Below are 18,867 nucleotides of genomic sequence, written 5' to 3' on the forward strand. Positions count from 1 at the left end.
AGAAAATGGATGGATGTAGTTTTATTCATGGTAAATGGTCTTTTGTATTGCGCTTTTCCACCTAGCTGTTAAGGCCCTTGCAGGAAATGGGGTCAAAATACAAAAAGTCCTGCCTAGCTACAAAAACAGATATGCTCAAACCTCATTGAATAAAGTACATAAGCAGACAAGTATATTCACATATTAAATAAATAAAAGAAACATTTTAAGCATATAATTATACCTACACACCAAATCAATAAAGACATAACTAGACATTTTTGATAAGTGGTGATGAGAAAGGTTTTTATAACTTTATGATCTGATATTTCTGAGCACTTTGAAATAACAAATGACTTTTGATAGATTGCCTAAATAGCTTAATGACCCTTAAGGAACTGTGTAATGCATGCCTGATGTTTTTTCTCTGAATCATGGACACGACCAGAGTCGTCTTGACCGTTCAGTACTTGATTGTATCTTATGTTTTGACTAATGCTAGACGCCAGTTTTTGATTACTACTGAACGCTCTGCACAGAGGGAAATAGTTTGCCTAACAAAGAAAAGATACGGTTGGAAGCATGATTAAAGTAAGAATAAGCAAAGACATGATGTATCAAAAGAACAGCAATAGATAAATGATGTCACAGCCAAAAGCTAACATAATTTCGTACAAAATGACAAAATTAAAAGAATAAGAATGAGGTACAACAGTGTATGTCCAAGATTGGAGAAGAATATTCACAGGAAGGTCACGCGGAGATAAAACCAGCAGGTGCCAGAAGGAGCCACCCAAAGACTCGACCAAAGATGATCGCCAAGGCCGAAAGACGGGATGGAAGACAACAGCCCCCCCTCCACACACACACACCAACAGAACCCCACCTCCACACTGAATCGCCCATAATCAGCACCACTCCCATGCAAGCAGACTCTCCTTCGAACTTGCCCCACCCCGAAGATACATCACCCATCAATCTCGGCCCACAATGTGCTACTGAATATAAAACTGATCTAACAACCTTGGACTTTGCCTTTTCTGAATGGAGACTTTCCACTCTTGAAGGGCCCAGCGCTGTATTGTACTTTCCTGAAAATAGAGCTTTTTGAACAAGAATTGTGATTGAACTCAACCAATCTGTGTAAGTCTAATTTCTGCTTCAGTGTCTTTGCATTTTCCTAAATCTGAAGAAATCTAACGAGCATGCAGTGAGTAAATTGGATAACAGGTGATTGGCAAAGGCTTTTGCCGTGAGGCGCAGATAACGCGCTCCCTAAATTGTGGACAGAATCCAGCACCCTCAGTGCATTCACACTGACTTTCTCATTCGCCTACTGATCATGCAGCATCAGGAGCAACTCAGGATTCAGTGTCTTGCTCAAGGATATTTTGACATGGTCACAATATCTCAAACCAATAGGATTGAACCCACAACCTCTGGGTTGAGAGATGACCACTGCACCCCAGAACATGAACAAATAAGATTTGGACCCAAATTAAATTTAGTTTTTGTTCAATGCAATAAGAATAGTTGGTCTAAAATAGAAAAGACTTAAGAGTAAAAATGTTTTATTGTATCATTGAAGATTGACAGAAGGCACATGTACAGGATGTGAAGGCCATTACTCTCCTGCAGTGAGCCCACACAAAAAACATGAGTAATCTGCAAAGAAAGACATTGGTCCGTGACACATTAAGTGAAACTGTGCAAATCAGTCTTTTGCAAAAATATACGTATTCATATACAGAATTATACAATCAATCCTCACTATTTGCGAGGGAAATGCACTGGGGAAAGAAAAATATATATTTCAAATCATATTGGGGAAAATTCTTCAAACTTGCAAAGCCGCGAGTGCCAAACCACAAGTGTATAGGGGTCAACTGTACCGTGTTTCGAAGACTGAGGCTACTCTACCATACAAAGACACATTAAGCCGATTGTAAGAAATTCTCATTTAGTAGCATTAAAGTCGGAGTCAAAACTACAGGCTACACTTTTTATTAAAACAGTTCTACCGAAAAAGTTACAAGTTCATATAATGACAAAAGTATTACCTTTCAAAAAGAAAAACAACATTTCAATACAGAAATTTACAAGCGGATGAGGAGGACTGAAAAATACGAGCATGTCCCTTTCAGGCAAGTTAAGGTGCTGCAAGGCTTGGAAAAATGTGTTTTTGGTATAATCATACCACTTCTGTTGGACTACATTTTCCCTAATAATGTCCTGGTCGGAGGTAAAATCATGATTCTACCCTGCACAGTGTATGTCTCGTTGAGTTGCTGGCTGAAAAATATGAGTGAAACATCATTGGCATTTCTGTGAGCTAGAATATACCAAATGATGTTCATTTTTCAATTTTAAACGTTACAAATCCCACATCGCCATTTTGTAGACTAGTACAGGCAGCTTTCGGGGAAGACCAGTCCCTGAATGCACTGCTCGCCGCCATCGGTCAAGTAAGGACCCTCCTCCTCGTGGGGCGGCAGAGTTAAGACCTCCTCCTCACTGGCGTGAAGAGCGTCAGGGTCAGACTTCAGACTGGGCCTCTGTTTGTATGGGAAAGCAAAGGAGAAGAGGGCCTCGGGGTTGCACACAAACTTATAGACGTATCTCTCCCCAGCAACCTGCCAGTGAGTGGAGTCAATCAGAGGAGACGAGCTGAGCACTCAGCGTACACGTCTGGGTCAGAGTGCAAATCCATTTGACCTTTACCTTCTGCATGAGGCCCTTCTCATAGTAGTACCTCAGCGAGCGGCTCAGCTTGTCGTAGTTCATGGCAGGTCGGTTCTTCTGGATGCCCCAAAGCCGGGCCACCTGGATAGCGAGAAGAAAACTTGATGTAAAATTAGGAAAGTTGAGATTCAATGCCATGTGCATAATAATAACCTCTTCACAGTCAATAAGTTTGAACTCCATATTATGCCCTGTCCACACAATTAGATGTGCATTGGCCGGGTTGTCCAGAAGCGTGAGGAGAAACTGCCACAGCTGTAGAGAACCACGGCGCTGGTAAGGCAAACCATCATGCTTTACTTTATCTGCACATAAGTAAAAAAGAGACTTGAGTCACAGTCATTGGTCAGGTGTCAAGTCTTACTCTCTTACCCTGCAGTCTGTCTGGCACAACACAAGCATCATCATGGTAGAAGCATGCTTCTGAATCATGACCAAAACCTGCCAGTAAAGAATATGAGATGAACGAGGCTGCACTGAAGCAAGACCGTGGAGCATAACGGATGGGCTCTCACCTGCACCACCATGCGGGAACAAGACTGGTGTTTTACTGAAGGACTGGCAGGTTCGAACATCTTCAGGACACAAAAGTGAAAGGTAACTTATCAATATCTTGAGTAGGCTGCTCCAGGTACTATCCTTGACTGCAACAAACAGCAAAGGTGAAAATGTAGCTCTTCAGTTCAAAAACACCTGCGTCAAAGCCAAAGTCCCTTGGCTCTTGTTTGATGGTGATGTGTTTGAAGGCCATCCCGTTAGAACCACAGGACCTTGCCTCAGAGTAGTGGGGCTTCGCCATCTCCTGTTTGTAAACAGCTTCACCAACGACCGGAACCAGAGGCTCTGACAGGTGCCGCTGATACAACGGGTGGCCCGCGGTGCTTGAGTTGGAAGGGTAGGGCATGTTTGCTGTGCTCGGTAGAAAGGACCTGAGAGGGAATTTGCACATTTATATACTGGTTATTACAGGTCATAAATTGAAATTTAATTTCATTTGTCCGTTAAATTCATGCAGACTCAATGTTGCCTTCATCTCTATAAACCTAGATCTCAAACCCATAAATTTGGTTTTGCTAATAACAAAGGATAATCTATTAGCATTGTACTAATTAAACTATTGCGGTTAAATATTTGCAAGTGTAAAATACAGTGGTCCACAAATACAGTACTTCATAATTTTCTTAAACTAATTCAGTCAAATATTTGCCAGTGTAAAATAAAGTGCTATCGTCCGCAAATAAATCATTTGGACTGTTACAAAATCATTGACAGAAAGAAGGAAAAGTACTGATTACAGGACGGATCCTTGAGGTACCCCACAAGTTATTGTACGGTATTGCTTGTTGTTAATTTCAACAAACTGCCTTCTGTCTTTTAAATAACTCTTAACCCATTATTGAGCAACACCTCTTACGCCGTATTTATAGAATTTATCCAATAGGTGAGTGTATCAATTGCTTTTTCAAGATCAACAAAAATACTGACTAAAACATCCATGGGCGTACAAATTTCTTCAGTTAATTCCATAAATGCTGTAGCAGTAGAGTGATTTAAGCAAAATCCAAATTAGCTGTTGCTTAAAATGTTATATTTGTTTATAAATTTATTCAATTTTAATCATATACAAAAAATTTGGAACAGTGGTGATAAAGACTGGTAATTAAAAAAAATCATTCTAATTACCTTTTTTGAAGATTGGAATTATTTTGGCTATTTTATACTTTCTGAAAAAATGACTGTGATAAATTATTAATTACATATGTATGTGAAAGGCTCAATAATCATGTCAATGATTTGTTTGATCAGTGACATGCTCATAGAATAATTATTAGATTTTTTGTTTGAACATTTTTGAACAGTGTTCAGAATTTCACTTGCTTGTACCTTCTCAAAAAAATTTTAACATTATTTGGTATAGTTACATCGTCAATATTTTCATCTGGGTTAGTCTGTGATAAACTAGGGCCAATGTTCACAAATTAATGACGGAATTCATTTGCAATTTCCTCTTCTCTATATATATGTATATAATAGAGTCAGGAATAAAATAATTTAGAAAAAGTAGTTTGACCTTGCCTTTTTGCAAAAGTGTTTATTACAACCTATGTATTTTTTGTAATTTTTCTTATTATTATCTTTTTTTTACTGTAGTACATAATTGCCTGCATACAAAAAGTGGGTCTGCGGAGTGCCTGTCTATCAAATATGAACTCAAACAATCAGGTAACTTTTAAAAAAATGGAATATTAATCTTTTTTTATTTCGCTGAATGTATGCGATTTGGCCATGTCACGCAGATGGTTTTTGTGCCTACAAGTCATTTGGTCTTCTAAGTATATTCTCATACTCATGTTGAACATTTTTCACGTGAGAAATTGCTGTCAACTCTGCCATTTTGGATGACTGTTCCTTTAAACCAAAATGTTTTATTTTCCAACTCTGGGAAAAGAGAAGACTTGCTTCCTTCAGCCTCACAGTTGGTAATGAAAGTCAGAGTCTCAGCAAATGTAAATTTGACCCAAAAAATGACGGTATTTTTGCACTGACCTCTGCTCTGAACTGAAAGCTGCAGTGGCGCAGCGGATGGGAGGGTGTGGCAATGCAAACTGATGACTTTGATTGCCCTGTGATATGTGGTGGTGGTGGTGGGTGAGGCAGCTGGACACCTGCCTTGCACGCTGCTGCTCCTGGGGCACGGGTCCAGTCAGGGGGTCGGTGCCAAGCGCAGAGGTACATGTCAACTCCGATGCTTTCCTGTCCCAGGCACTGTAGAGAGAAAGATGCAGATGGAGAGAAGGTGATGATGGAGAGAAAGACACTCTCCCTTTCATAACGGAATGCCTCTTCTTGGTAGTCCTACCTGTTGTTATAAAGGCGCATGTCTGTGTGACGCATCCTGATGGAGCACAGATCTTTGGTTGGACTGGACTCTTGCTTCACTTTGCCGGCCGGTGGCGCTTGAAACATCGCTGCAATCACAAAAGACAATGTCACATAACCACTATCAATCAGTAGGTGTTGAAGAAGTACTAGAAGTCTTTCTGTCCCTCTCACCCATCAAAATGGGGCCATTTCAACAAGAGGTGTCTAAAGTGAGCAATTTTTCTTTATCCATGGTATTTTTACAAGAGCATCACACTGACATGTTTAGACACCTAGGAAATGCTTTAAATTGCAAAGTAAATAAATAACATATGTGTTAGGGTTTTACAGAGTATCCTTATCGTATGATTATGTTGGAATGCAACCGGTAATGAATAAGATAAGTTGTCCCATTCTACACAAGGTCGTAAAACACCCCCTGATATGTTTTGACTAGAGCACAAGGGCTCCCTATTCAGTCTACTCTTGCCCCCACTCTTTCTCCTAATAAATATGTCCTTGCAGTTGGGAGAGTTTCAGACTTCACTCCTTCAACGTGTGAACTCTCCACCTGCAGGTGTCTAAAAGAACTTGCTTGTCTCTCGTGTGGTTCTTGCGAAAATGTTAGAGTGAGCAAATGTCTAACATTTTGGTGCCGAAACCCGGGACCTCTCATACCCACCAACTGGGTGACGGAGGACGACACGCTGTACACCGTCGACGGGCCAGCGTCCATTAGCCGGACCTGGTAAAGAAAGACCTGGGAAGGAAATTCTTCGCTGGGCCAGCATCTTAGGTCTGCCTTCGTCTGACAGAGGTGGATTGACGGGACCCGGCAGTGCAACGAACCAGGGGACAAGTAAGTTAAAGCCCTGAAGTTGTGTTGTGTTGTTAAACACGTAACACGTAGAGGTGCACGAGAGCCAGCTTGGGTTCAAGTCCCAGTGGAAGAAACAGGCTAAGGAAGGCAGAGCTTCTTTTTCGTTCATCGAAGAAGTGTGTAGACTCTTCTTTGTCTGTTTTTCCGAGCTGAGGGATCTGGCTTGGGTTAGAGTCCCAGTGGAAGGAACGTGCGAAGAAACACGGAGCTTCTTTTTTGTTAATCAAAGAAGGGCGTAGATTTTTCTTTGTATGTTTTTCCAAGCCAAAGAACAGCTTGGGTTCAAGTCCCAGTGGAAGAAGCGGGCTAGGAAAAACAGAGCTTCTTTTTCTTAATTGAAGAAGGGCGTAGATTTTTTCTTTTGTCCGTTTTTCCAAAGCTGTTTCGGAGGGTTTTACACCCATCCCTGGATAGGCCTGAAAAAAAAAAAGCGCTGGAGTTTGTGTGATTGAGTGTGTGACTGGTAGGATAAATTGCCTAAATAGCAGTTCTAGCATTGATCCATGGCAATAATACAGGCTAGTAATTTGTTGAAAGGTCAATTTAAACCTGCATTGAGGATCCTCACAGACATAATTAAATAAATAAATAAATAAATAAATAATAATAATATTTTTGAGAAAAAGAAATTGTAAAACCTAAAACTACTAGAATTAATATGGGAAATAAAAACGGTAAATCTCTACCTCTTGATGGAGATGAGAAGTACATGGCGAGTAGATTTCTTAATTGTATGCAGTATATGCCGAAATGGAAGAAAAAGTATGGAGTAGAAGGGAAGTTGAGAGTTGAAGGGTGGAAGATAGTAGTTGATGTTTTAGAAGAGAGTGTGGATAAAAAGAAAAATGGACTGAAAATGAAAAGAAAAGAGAGAGAATTGGATTGTGCTAAAATGTGGTTAAAAGCTTCACAAGAGAGAAGAGAACGAATCCAAAAGACAAAAGATAGAAAGATGAAAGGTGATGAGGCGGAGACTATGTTTGTCAGGCCGGAAGACAATGAGGCCACAGGCGCACTGTCGCGGCCACGGCTCCAGCCGAAGCTGAAAGCACAGCTCGAGCAGAGGAGCAAGAGGGGCTTTCCCCTCGTACGCAAAACTTGTATCCAAGCTTAACAAACCTGCAGCCCCCCCCCCCCCATATAACAGCAAAAGAAGTCAGGGTCACGTTATTAGAAGTCCTGTACAAACAAGAAGTTTGACCACTGCTGCTAGATTTTCTCAAAATTTAGACAAGGTTGATGTGTGCCCAATGATACAGGTGCCAAATCCTATTGTAGGGGAAGGCCAACCCCCACATACATATGTTTTCTGGCCATGGACTTTGGAAGAGGCAAGAAAAGCAGTTGAAGGGGTTACCCCTGTTGCTGAAGACCCAGATAAATGGGCAGAGGACATGGCTGGAATTATACATTCCTATAGACTGAATGGACATGAGGCAGCAGAAGCTGCAATGTCCTCCTTGGGAAAAGACTGGGCAAAGGTTAGAGGAAATTATACAGGTAGAAATGATCAAGGGCCTTTTCCCTATCCCGTTGAGGGAAATCAATTGGGAGGGGAGTATGCAGCACAATGGAATGGTCTTGTGCAAAGAGTGTGAACTATATTTCAAAGACGAGCGAATTATGGTCATTTGGCAGGAATAAAACAGAAGCCTGGCGTGGATACTGATGATTTTCGTTTGAGATTTGAAAAAGAATTCAGGGTGCATAGTGGCATCCCATTCAATGATACAGCTGAGAGTGCTTATCAACAACAGCTTAAAAATGCGCTCCTCACTAATTTCCGCCCTGAAATAGGCAACTGGGTGAGGAAACATTTGGTGGAAGTGGATGTTGCAAGTGTGACAACAACTATGCAATGGGCCAGACATGCTGAAAAAGTGATCAAAAAAGGCAAAAGTTCTGATGTATTTCATCTAGATAATGATGATGAACTAGATGAAGATACAACAGTCTTCTTCCAAGGGTCCCAGCAAGGCAGAGGAGGAGGTAGAGGCCAACAAGGTCACAGGCCGCCATATAAATCAAAACCCCCATCAGATTCAAACTGTTGGAATTCTGGGAGACGAGGACACCTTGCAAGGGAGTGTCGTTGTGCAAAACAAAACCAATCAAGGGGTGGAGGAAGAGGCAGAGGAAAAGCCAAATCTTCAGCATGACTAGATCCCCCCCCTTTGACCTCTGGTGCTCCTATAGAGGAAGAAATAGTAGATGTCCATACAGCATGGGACATTCTGAGTGCATTAAAAGAAAAACCATATGTTACTCTAAACATTGGAGGAAGTGATGTCGAGTTTTTGTGTGATACCGGGGCTTGTAAAACCGTGATAAAAACTAAAGTCCCAAATCTAAAGGCCTCCCAAAATACTATTTGGGTGAAATCTGCTGATGGGCAGGTACACATGGAGAGTATCTCTAATCCAGTTGAAGTGAGAGATAAGGAAACTGGAAGCATGGCTTCAGTTTCGATTGTCCTATCTCCAAAATGTCCCATAAACCTGCTGGGACGAGATCTGATGACTCGGTTGGGAATTGCAATAATTCCAGTAAAGGATGGCATGCGACCATGTAGAGTGAGAGATGTGGACTCGTATGCTGCACAAGCAGGTGAACAGATTTGCAGCTCCTATGCCATCCCTCCTGAACAAAATCCTAAACTCCCCAGCAGATTGCTGAGTGAAGCTCGAAAACAATTGTCCCAACCTGAATCAGAAATGACTTGTACTGAATTACATGTCACCATGAATATTCTCACTGATCCACAAGATGATTATATTGGAAGTTTTCTCAGCGACACAGAAGTAACTTTAACAATCACTGCTCTGTACACTGATCGCAGGTCATTTGCAGCTGCTGCTGTGCTCCTGCCCGCTCCTCAGAAAGACAGATACAAATTGTCGGCTGTACCCCACATCTCATTGTTTAAACCTCACAGTATAACGTGGGCAGATGCGTGTTCCCGAATTAAGCTTGCTGGATCTGTGACTGATTATGAGGACAAAGGTGTTGGGTGGAGCTACAGTACCAGTTGTGACGTGTGGAAGCAAACAGTGTGTGAAGTGGCTGTAGGCAGAGCAGGCGCTGGTGCGCTTCCCTGACTAGTTGACATTTGTTTGAATGAAAGGGAGGAGGGGGAATTGGCTGGGCTTCCTGAAAAACTGTGGACCAAGGGCCCATCTGATGTAGGACTTTTAAAATCTATTTCCCCAGTACAGATCAAACCAAGATCAGAGTCGCGTCCAAGAGTTAAGCAATATCCTTTAAAACAGGAGGCAATGAAAGGGATTGCCCCTGTTATAAATGATCTTTTGACAGGAGGAATCATTAGGGAGTGCTCGGATTCTCCTTGCAACACTCCCATTTTTCCAGTCCAAAAGGCCGACAAAATTAATTGGCGAATGATACAAGATTTACGAGCAGTGAATGATGCAGTGCAAACAAGAGCACCCAATGTGCCTGACCAACACACACTTCTGAACACTTTGAAACCTAATCAGAAGTTTTTCACAGTAATTGATCTCAGCAATGCATTTTTCTCAGTGCCAATTCACCCAGACTCACAGTTTTGGTTCGCTTTTACCTTTAAAGGACAAAGCTATACATACACCAGATTGCCACAAGGATTTGCTGATAGTCCGACTATTTTCACTCAAGCTATCATGGCCTGTTTGGCTGATTTTCAGATGCCAAACAAAAGCCAACTTCTAGTTTATGTAGATGATCTCCTGGTAGCCTCTGAAACTGAAGCTGCTTGCAAGGCAGACTCCTTAGCATTGTTACACTATCTCTGCAAAACAGGGAATAAAGTGAACAAAAATAAGTTACGATGGGTCAGACAAGAAGTGAACTATTTAGGTCACACTTTGTCGGCTTCTGGAAGACAGATACAAAGAACCAGAAAGCAGATTATTTCAGATGCACCGAAACCTGAAACAAAAAAACAAATGATGTCATTTTTGGGGCTCTGCAATTACTGCAGAGCATGGATCCCACATTATGAGGAAAAAACACAACCGCTGCTGGATATTGTGCATGGAGTCCCCATGGCAATGACAGAAAAAAGTATGTGGACACCAGTAGCGGATGATGCTTTTGTAGTGCTGAAACAGGCTCTGATAGAAACCACAACTCTTGTCTTGCCAGACTACAATAAAACCTTTGTGCAAACAGCAGACTGCAGGAATGGTTTTATGACCTCAGTGTTGCTGCAGAGTCATGGCAGCAAACTAAGACCAATTGCATTTTATTCAAAAAAACTGGATCCAGTGGCTCTGTCTTTGCCAGACTGTGTCCAAGCAGTATGCGCGGCAGCGCTTGCAGTGAGACAATCAGCAGATGTGGTGCTCTTTCACAAAATGGAGCTGCTAGTTCCACATGCTGTAGATGTGTTGCTGCTGCAAAGCAAAATGAACTTTTTGTCACCAGCCAGACATCTGTCCTACACTGCTATATTTCTGTCACAACCACACATCGTGATAAAGAGGTGCACAATCCTTAACCCAGCAACGTTGATCCCGTTGCCGGGGGATGGAACCCCACATGGATGCTACAGAACATCTACAGCTGCCCAGAGAAGATTTAAGTGACACGCCACTTGACAAAGGGGAAAAGTGGTTTGTGGATGGATCATGTTCAAAGGATCCTAAAGGAAACAATCAAAGCGGTTATGCAATTGTGAAATTGCCAAACCAGATTGTTGAAGCAGAGAAGCTTCCATACAACAGGTCAGCACAGGCTGCTGAGCTAATCGCACTAACTAGAGCCTGTCAATTAGCGGAAGATAAGGAAGTCACTGTATACACAGACAGTATGCATTTTCTACTCTGTTCTATTTTGCGAAACAATGGGAGCGCAGAGGGATGACAACATCAACCCATGCCTCCTTGTTAAAAGACTTGTTGCGGGCCATTCTTTTACCTGCTAAACTAGCTGTGTGTAAATGTGCTGCTCACACCACAGGCAGAGATGAAGTCTCAAATGGAAACAGATTAGCAGACAAAATTGCAAAAGAAGCAGCTGCAGGGAGTCATGGCCATGAATTTTTTTTAATGGGTTCAGAGGACACACAACTCATAGATAAGACTGTACTGGCAGATATGCAGGGCAATGCTCCAATGGTGGAGAAACGAATGTGGACGACAAAAGGTGCAATAGTGGATACAGATAATATCCACCGCATCAATGACAAACCTGTTTTACCGAAATCACTTTTTAAGGCAGCAGCGCTTGCGACACATGGGCCTTGCCATGTGTCGACAGGAGGGATGAAGTCCATCATAGATCAACAATTCACTACCTTTGGTTTAGATGCTTACTTAAAAAGTTTTTGTAAAGCATGTCCTGTTTGTGTGAAACATAATCCACAAGGAAACATGAGACCTAAGGGAGGCTCATTTCCAAAACCCTCTCATCCATTTCAAATCATGCATATGGATTTTATCGAACTCACACAAAGTGGACCTCACAAATACTGCCTAGTGATGATTGATGATTTTCCAAATGGGTGGAAATAGTTCCATCTAAACGCGCAGATGCCTTAACAGTGGCAAAAGCCATCTGCAAAACCATCATACCAACTCATGGCATCCCCCAAACCATTTACAGTGACAATGGTCCACACTTTGTGAACCAAGTTGTGCAGAACATGGCTGTACACCTTGGAATAACGTTAAAAAACCACTGTGCTTGGCATCCTTCGAGCGCTGGCCTGGTTGAACGGGCAAACTTCACCATCAAAAGCAGGTTGAAAAAATGCATGGAAGCAACAGGCAGACCTTGGCCAGAGTGCCTCGACTTAGTGAAGCTCCATATGAGAATTACTCCCACTTCAGAAGGACTAACACCTTTTGAAATCATACATGGGAGACCATACAGACTACCAGTGTTCCCTGCAGATTTGCAAAAAGCAGACGAAGAACAGACCTTGGCAGATTATCTAATCAGTACGCTCAAACTGAAAGATGTGTCAAATGCAAATGTACTGCCGCCTGATCTCTCCCCCTCACAGGTGGACAACCCTATCAATCCAGGAGACTGGGTCTTCATCAAGGTCATCAAAAGAAAGAACTGGGCCAGCCCACGGTGGGAGGGATCGTTTCAAGTTTTGCTTGCTACTCTCACGGCGGTTAAGATTTCTCAACGGCCCAGTTGGATTCACCTCAGCCACTGCAAGTTGCAGAGAGTGCTGGACCCCTAATTCGGAGTGGTGGGGAAGCCTAACTACAAAGGAGCCCCATCGTTTAGGGTGAGGCGTCTCAATGTTGGTGAAGAATCCATCGATCCCCACTCCGCTAGGCGAGGGGATGTCCCGGTGTCTCTGCCATCCTAGTAGCAATGGGGCTCCATATGCCAGATGGATCCTCTGCTGCGTTGTGGTTGGAGCGTGCTATGGTCTATTGACTCATCTGAACAGACCAAATGACAATGTTGCCCGTGGTAAACGATGGTCACATGATGAGAACTTTGAGGACTGGTCATGGGACCCCAGAAACCCATACGAAACCAACACTTGGTACCGGTATGTCAAGTTCACTGTGAGAGCTCACACACAGGAGGGGTGCTATGTGTGTTCGAAACTCCCCCCTTCCTCCACGCAAGTTCGCTTGGAGGCCAGAGCAATGAATGTCACTGAAGCAAAATGTATGGCATCCATGGGAGGAGTTGGATATCAGCACCGTGCTGTCACAGTCAAGGACGCCGACCCTTACCGCCCTGGACTTGCTGATGGTGCCTGTGATCAGCTATTCTGGACAAATCTCAATGTGACTGTTAAAGGACGAACAATACCACAAGTGGCCTACACAGAGAGACCAGCTGGAGTGAATTACACATGATACATCCAAGGTAACAAGACCCACGTCTGCATTAACGACGACTGCTCTCCAGGAGGAAACTGGATGGGAGCTTTGGACATCACCGATGAGTGTCAAGATAAGAGAGCCATTTCAGGTGGTGAGGGCTCTCCAACCAACATGGCTACACCATCGAATGGAACATACTTCATACAGAATGGCTGGTAGCTTTGTGGTCACAAGGTTTATCCCATGCTGCCCGCCAACTGGACAGGAGTGTGTGCACCAGTGTGGGTGACGGACCACACCTACAGGATACGACATCATCAGCTGACAGAAGCACACAACTCTTCTGGACGTCTACGCAGGGCAGTTGCAACCTTCGACCCTCATGACCCTGTCTGGGGTGCAAACGTTCCAGACGACCATAAAGTATGGTCCGTCGGAGACAAAGTTGTCCTCGCGCTCTTTCCTCAGATTGGGGTTGGGAAGCTGTCGCTCTTCATCGAGACACTGAACTATCGTTTTCAATCCTTTGTGAATCTCTCACTGCAAATCAACGATGGACAAAATATAGAGATTCAGGCTATTAGACTGATGGTCTTGCAAAACAGGATGGTTCTGGACTTGTTGACGGCAGCACAAGGTGGTGTGTGCCACATCATTGGGACTTCCTGTTGCACATACATACCAGGAGAAAATGACACCCACATCAACGACGCCATGAATTCACTGAAGAACTTACAGCAGGCCATGTCTAATGACAAGGTCTCACATCAGTTTGATTTCTTTTCATGGCTGTTCTCTGGTAACTGGTGGCAACTGCTGTTGAAATTGCTGTCTCCTGTGCTTGTTGTGCTGGTGGTGTTGTGCTTGTTTACGTCCTGCGTTATCCCATGTTTGAAGTCTGCTGTGACGAGGTTTGTGTCTTCTACTGTAGCCCAAGTCCATATACAACTTCTTAGAGATGACGGATGTGATGACGATAATGAAACATGGATTGCATAGATGCTGTTCTGTTGAGCATGTTTTACAGAAACTTGATGATTTAACCATCGAAAATGCTTCGCAAGTGATGGATACAATGATGTACTGTTTCTGTGTTTTTCTTTTTATTTTTTTTTTTTTATTGTTAACATTCTGGTCGCCTAAGGCAAAGGGACCGTGTAAGAATTTTCCTGCTAATAACATCTGGCCGGCAGGTTTTTCGCTTACACAATAAGTTTGATCTGGGGTATTAAGGTAATGCCTCGTCTTCACTGGAAAGTGTTGCTATCATTGTTTGGTGTTTTATATTATTTTTTACTATTCTTCTTTCTTTATTATATATATATATATATATATATATATATATATATATATATATATATATATATATATATATATATATATATATATATATATATATATATATATGTTTTTTTTACTTGTCTTTGTTGTTTGGGGTGGCATAATCATATGATAAAACAGGAGGGAAATGTTAGGGTTTTACAGAGTATCCTTATCGTATGATTATGTTGGAATGCAACCGGTAATGAATAAGATAACTTGTCCCATTCTACACAAGGTCGTAAAACACCCCCTGATATGTTTTGACTAGAGCACAAGGGCTTCCTATTCAGTCTACTCTTGCCCCCACTCTTTCTCTTAATAATTATGTCCTTGCAGTTGGGAGAGTTTCAGACTTCACTCCTTCAACGTGTGAACTCTCCACCTGCAGGTGTCTAAAAGAACTTGCTTGTCTCTCGTGTGGTTCTTGCGAAATAAGTTGGAGTGAGCAAATCTCTAACAATATGCTCTTTTAATCATTTGCACACTGTTTCAATGTATAGTACTGCTCTACATAAAGCTTGCTCCAGCCTCAATGGTCTACTCACAGTTACTGGACTGGAAATCTGGAACAAACTGTTCATCATCAGGATTCTGAGCTGTAGAGGCAGGTAGCAGAAAAGGGAGAAAAGGTCAGATACTAGATATTGATACCCCAGGAGGTCAATGCTTACATGCCCTTAAATGGAGATCATGAGGTCAATGCTTACATGTCCCTAAACCTTCCGCTATCCAGATTTCCTGAAGCTGGCTGAGATCTTGGAAAAGTTCTGCAAACCAGACATTCAATTGTATCTGTTGACAGGCATCATCCTAACAAAGAATTTTCTCCCAAAAAATGCTCACACCTTCAGATTTTTGGGAAGTAAACATTGTGGCCATAGTACCTTCTGTGTCTTGATCCAAACCAGCATCCATGAACTTTCTTTTCCTATCACCAAGGCATCGCTTGTTTCCCTGTGAGTGACATGTTCATACACAAACGGCAAAGATTAGGCATCAAAGGATCACCTTTTATTCATTCTAAACAACAAAACATCAAATTCTGGTCCAAACTCACATTCTCTGGTACCACAAAAGGGACCTGCTGGTCATAAAAGCAGGCCATGTTGCAAAAGTCTTCACCCTGAAATAAATAAAGATGGGACAGTGAGTGGTTGACACAGCTTCTAGACTATGTATGCAATAATTTAATCACAATTAATTATAATTTAATTATAATAATAATGAATTAAAAGAAAGTGAACATTACACAAACACGCACACACACACACATATTACGTGTATATATATATATATATATATATATATATATGTATATATATATACATACATATATATACATATATATATATATATATGCATATATATATACATATATATATATATGCATATATATATATACATATATATATATATGTATATGCATATATATGGCATGCCGTTCAGGAAATTAATATTTGAATATATTGAATGAACCTTGAATATATTGAATGAACTTCGGAATATATTGAATGAACCTTGAATATATTGAATGAACTTCGGAATATATTGAATGAAACTTGAATATATTGAATGAACTTCGGAATATATTGAATGAACCTTGAATATATTGAATGAACCTTGAATATATTGAATGAACTTCGGAATATATTGAATGAACCTTGAATATATTGAATGAACTTCGGAATATATTGAATGAACCTTGAATATATTGACTGAATTTCGGAATATATTGAATGAATTTCGGAATATATTGAATGAACCTTGAATATATTGAATGAACATTGGAATATATTGAATGAACCTTGAATATATTGAATGAACATTGGAATATATTGAATGAACCTTGAATATATTGAATGAACTTCGGAATATATTGAATGAACTTCGGAATATATTGAATGAACCTTGAATATATTGAATGAACTTCGGAATATATTGAATGAACTTCGGAATATATTGAATGAACCTTGAATATATTGAATGAACCTTGAATATATTGAATGAACTTCGGAATATATTGAATGAATTTCGGAATATATTGAATGAACTTCGGAATATATTGAATGAACCTTGAATATATTGAATGAACCTTGAATATATTGAATGAACTTCGGATTATATTGACTGAACCTTGAATATATTGAATGAACCTTGAATATATTGAATGAACTTCGGAATATATTGAATGAACCTTGAATATATTGAATGAACCTTGAATATATTGAATGAATTTCGGAATATATTGAATGAACTTCAGAATATATTGAATGAACTTCGGAATATATTGAATGAACCTTGAATATATTGAACGAACCTTGAATATATTGAATGAACTTCAGAATTTATTGAATGAATTTCGGAATATATTGAATGAACTTCGGAATATATTGAATGAACTTCGGAATATATTGAATGAACCTTGAATATATTGAATGAACCTTGAATATATTGAATGAACTTCGGAATATATTGAATGAACTTCGGAATATATTGAATGAACCTTGAATATATTGAATGAACCTTGAATATATTGAATGAACTTCGGAATATATTGAATGAACTTCGGAATATATTGAATGAATTTCGGAATATATTGAATGAACTTCGGAATATATTGTATGAACTTCGGAATATATTGAATGAACCTTGAATATATTGAATGAACTTCGGAATATATTGAATGAACTTCGGAATATATTGAATGAACTTCGGAATATATTGAATGAAACTTGACTGACGTCATCATTGCCGCCATCTTGTACATGCATTTCGTTGCTGCCGCAATTATGAACCAGTCAGCTCGCAATATCGTGTCAGCTATTCTTAGCAATGATGACATTGTCAATGCACTGGCGAGTGCTTGTACCACCCAAAATCCCCCGGAGACACATGCCCAGCAATATCATGCTTTGGACGAAGAAGTCCAGGCTGCTTTTAATCGGGGCGGTTTAATGTCAGACAATATTTTCACGGACCATATTCACGGCTCAACGTGCGGTTTAAATTAACCCTACCTATTCTTACTTCTTCTGTCTTGGGCCCTTTCTAGTGAACGGGCGTAGATTGTTGTGGGGCACTGCTGTGAGGTCAATGGCAAGCTGAGGTTGCGATGATTAACAGAAGCCTGGTCTGTTGTGCGCCCAGGTCTGCCCCGATTAAAAGCAGCCTGGACTTCTTCGTCCAAAGTATTATATTGCTGGGCATGTGTCTCCGGGGGATTTTGGGTGGTACAAGCACTCGCCAGTGCATTGACAATTTCATATATATATATATATATATATATATATATATATGATATATATCAATATATTCCGAAGTTCATTCAATATATTCAAGGTTCATTCAATATATTCCGAAGTTCATTCAATATATTCCGAAGTTCATTCAATATATTCAAATATTAATTTCCTGAACGGCATATATATATATATATATATATAATAAACATATAATAAAAGTGCGAATGAAGTTGACCCGGAGAGGGGCGGGGTTTATTTATTTTTTCTCAATGAAGTGAAACTTGATCCTGGTAAGCGTAAAGGATGAGGCTGGTGCCGATCTCCATTTTAGTAATTTAACACAAACGTATAAGGCGGGGATACGCGCAAAACATTCCGAATAACACACAGTCTCAACCGCAGTCGTGCTGTGTAGAGTTAAAAAAAAAATGGACGCAGCTTTGCCCCTTCGTCAGAAAATGGCGAATGACGTTGCAAGCGTCTGCCTCAACGAAGCAGACAATAAGAAAACAAAAAAAACAATATGAATACCGCAAGTCTCACCCGGATAAGAAGTTTGAATTGTGTCAAAGTTAAACTCGACCTGTTTTTCACACCTACATTCCCCGCAATCTTCGAATCAAAACGCGACCGCAGATTTTTCTCAATGGAGACGCCTTGGCGCTCAGTGCGAGCAGATTCCAGTGCTCCCTTCCCATTGGCAACCAAATGTGTCAATCAAGTCCAACCAATCACATATGCGAGCATTCATGGGTCCCTCCTTCACTGTTTTTATGAATGGCCGCACTTCATTCATGTGTCCAAGGTTCACTTAAAGGGCCCGGCGTGTCATTACGTAACAGACTTACGAATAATAACCCATAAACAATAAAACACGTTGAAAGTAGTCATATATTCAACATCCCCAGAGGTTACAGATCAACAACGCTCAGTGGCCTAGTGGTAGAGTGTCCGCTCTGAGACTACAGACCCCGGTCGGACTATAAAAATGGGACCCATTGCCACCCTGCTTGGCACTCAGCCTTAAGGTTTGGAATTG

The 18,867-nt window shown here is 41.0% G+C and overlaps 1 protein-coding gene across 6 annotated transcripts; it reads right to left on the reverse strand.

Moving 5' to 3' along the window:
• Window positions 1-1,533: 1,533 nt before the first annotated feature.
• LOC148401366 (ETS translocation variant 5-like) lies at window positions 1,534-18,536 on the reverse strand. 6 transcript variants are annotated; one of them, XM_088369114.1, is made up of 13 exons: window positions 18,429-18,536; window positions 15,644-15,709; window positions 15,432-15,540; window positions 15,294-15,353; window positions 15,132-15,182; window positions 5,582-5,690; window positions 5,269-5,487; window positions 3,415-3,650; window positions 3,237-3,296; window positions 3,094-3,162; window positions 2,875-3,026; window positions 2,701-2,802; window positions 1,534-2,612 (listed from the first exon to the last, which is right to left on the reverse strand). In XM_088369114.1, exons 2-13 carry the CDS (start codon window positions 15,689-15,691, stop codon window positions 2,382-2,384), a joined length of 1,446 nt encoding a protein of 481 aa, XP_088225240.1. In that variant the 5' UTR covers window positions 15,692-15,709; window positions 18,429-18,536; the 3' UTR covers window positions 1,534-2,381. The 6 variants fall into 6 exon arrangements, with proteins under 6 accessions (XP_088225240.1, XP_088225242.1, XP_088225239.1 ...); XM_088369116.1 differs by having other exon boundaries at window positions 15,471-15,540; window positions 18,412-18,526; XM_088369113.1 differs by having other exon boundaries at window positions 18,412-18,526.
• Between the last annotated feature and the right edge of the window lie 331 nt (window positions 18,537-18,867).

Source organism: Syngnathus floridae, chromosome 2 (assembly GCF_059516105.1).
Source record: "Syngnathus floridae isolate MCC-2025c chromosome 2, RoL_Sflo_1.0, whole genome shotgun sequence".
Taxonomy (NCBI): Eukaryota; Metazoa; Chordata; class Actinopteri; order Syngnathiformes; family Syngnathidae; genus Syngnathus; species Syngnathus floridae.

Coding starts and splice junctions, on each gene's coding strand:
- LOC148401366 (XM_088369114.1), bottom strand. CDS start 15,691: ATGGCCTGCTTTTATGACCAGCAGGTCCCTTTTGTGGTACCAGAGAAT. Junction 15,541..15,643: donor CTTTTGTGGTACCAGAGAAT/GTGAGTTTGGAC, acceptor TGTCACTCACAG/GGAAACAAGCGATGCCTTGG. Junction 2,803..2,874: donor AACTTATTGACTGTGAAGAG/GTTATTATTATG, acceptor CTCGCTATCCAG/GTGGCCCGGCTTTGGGGCAT.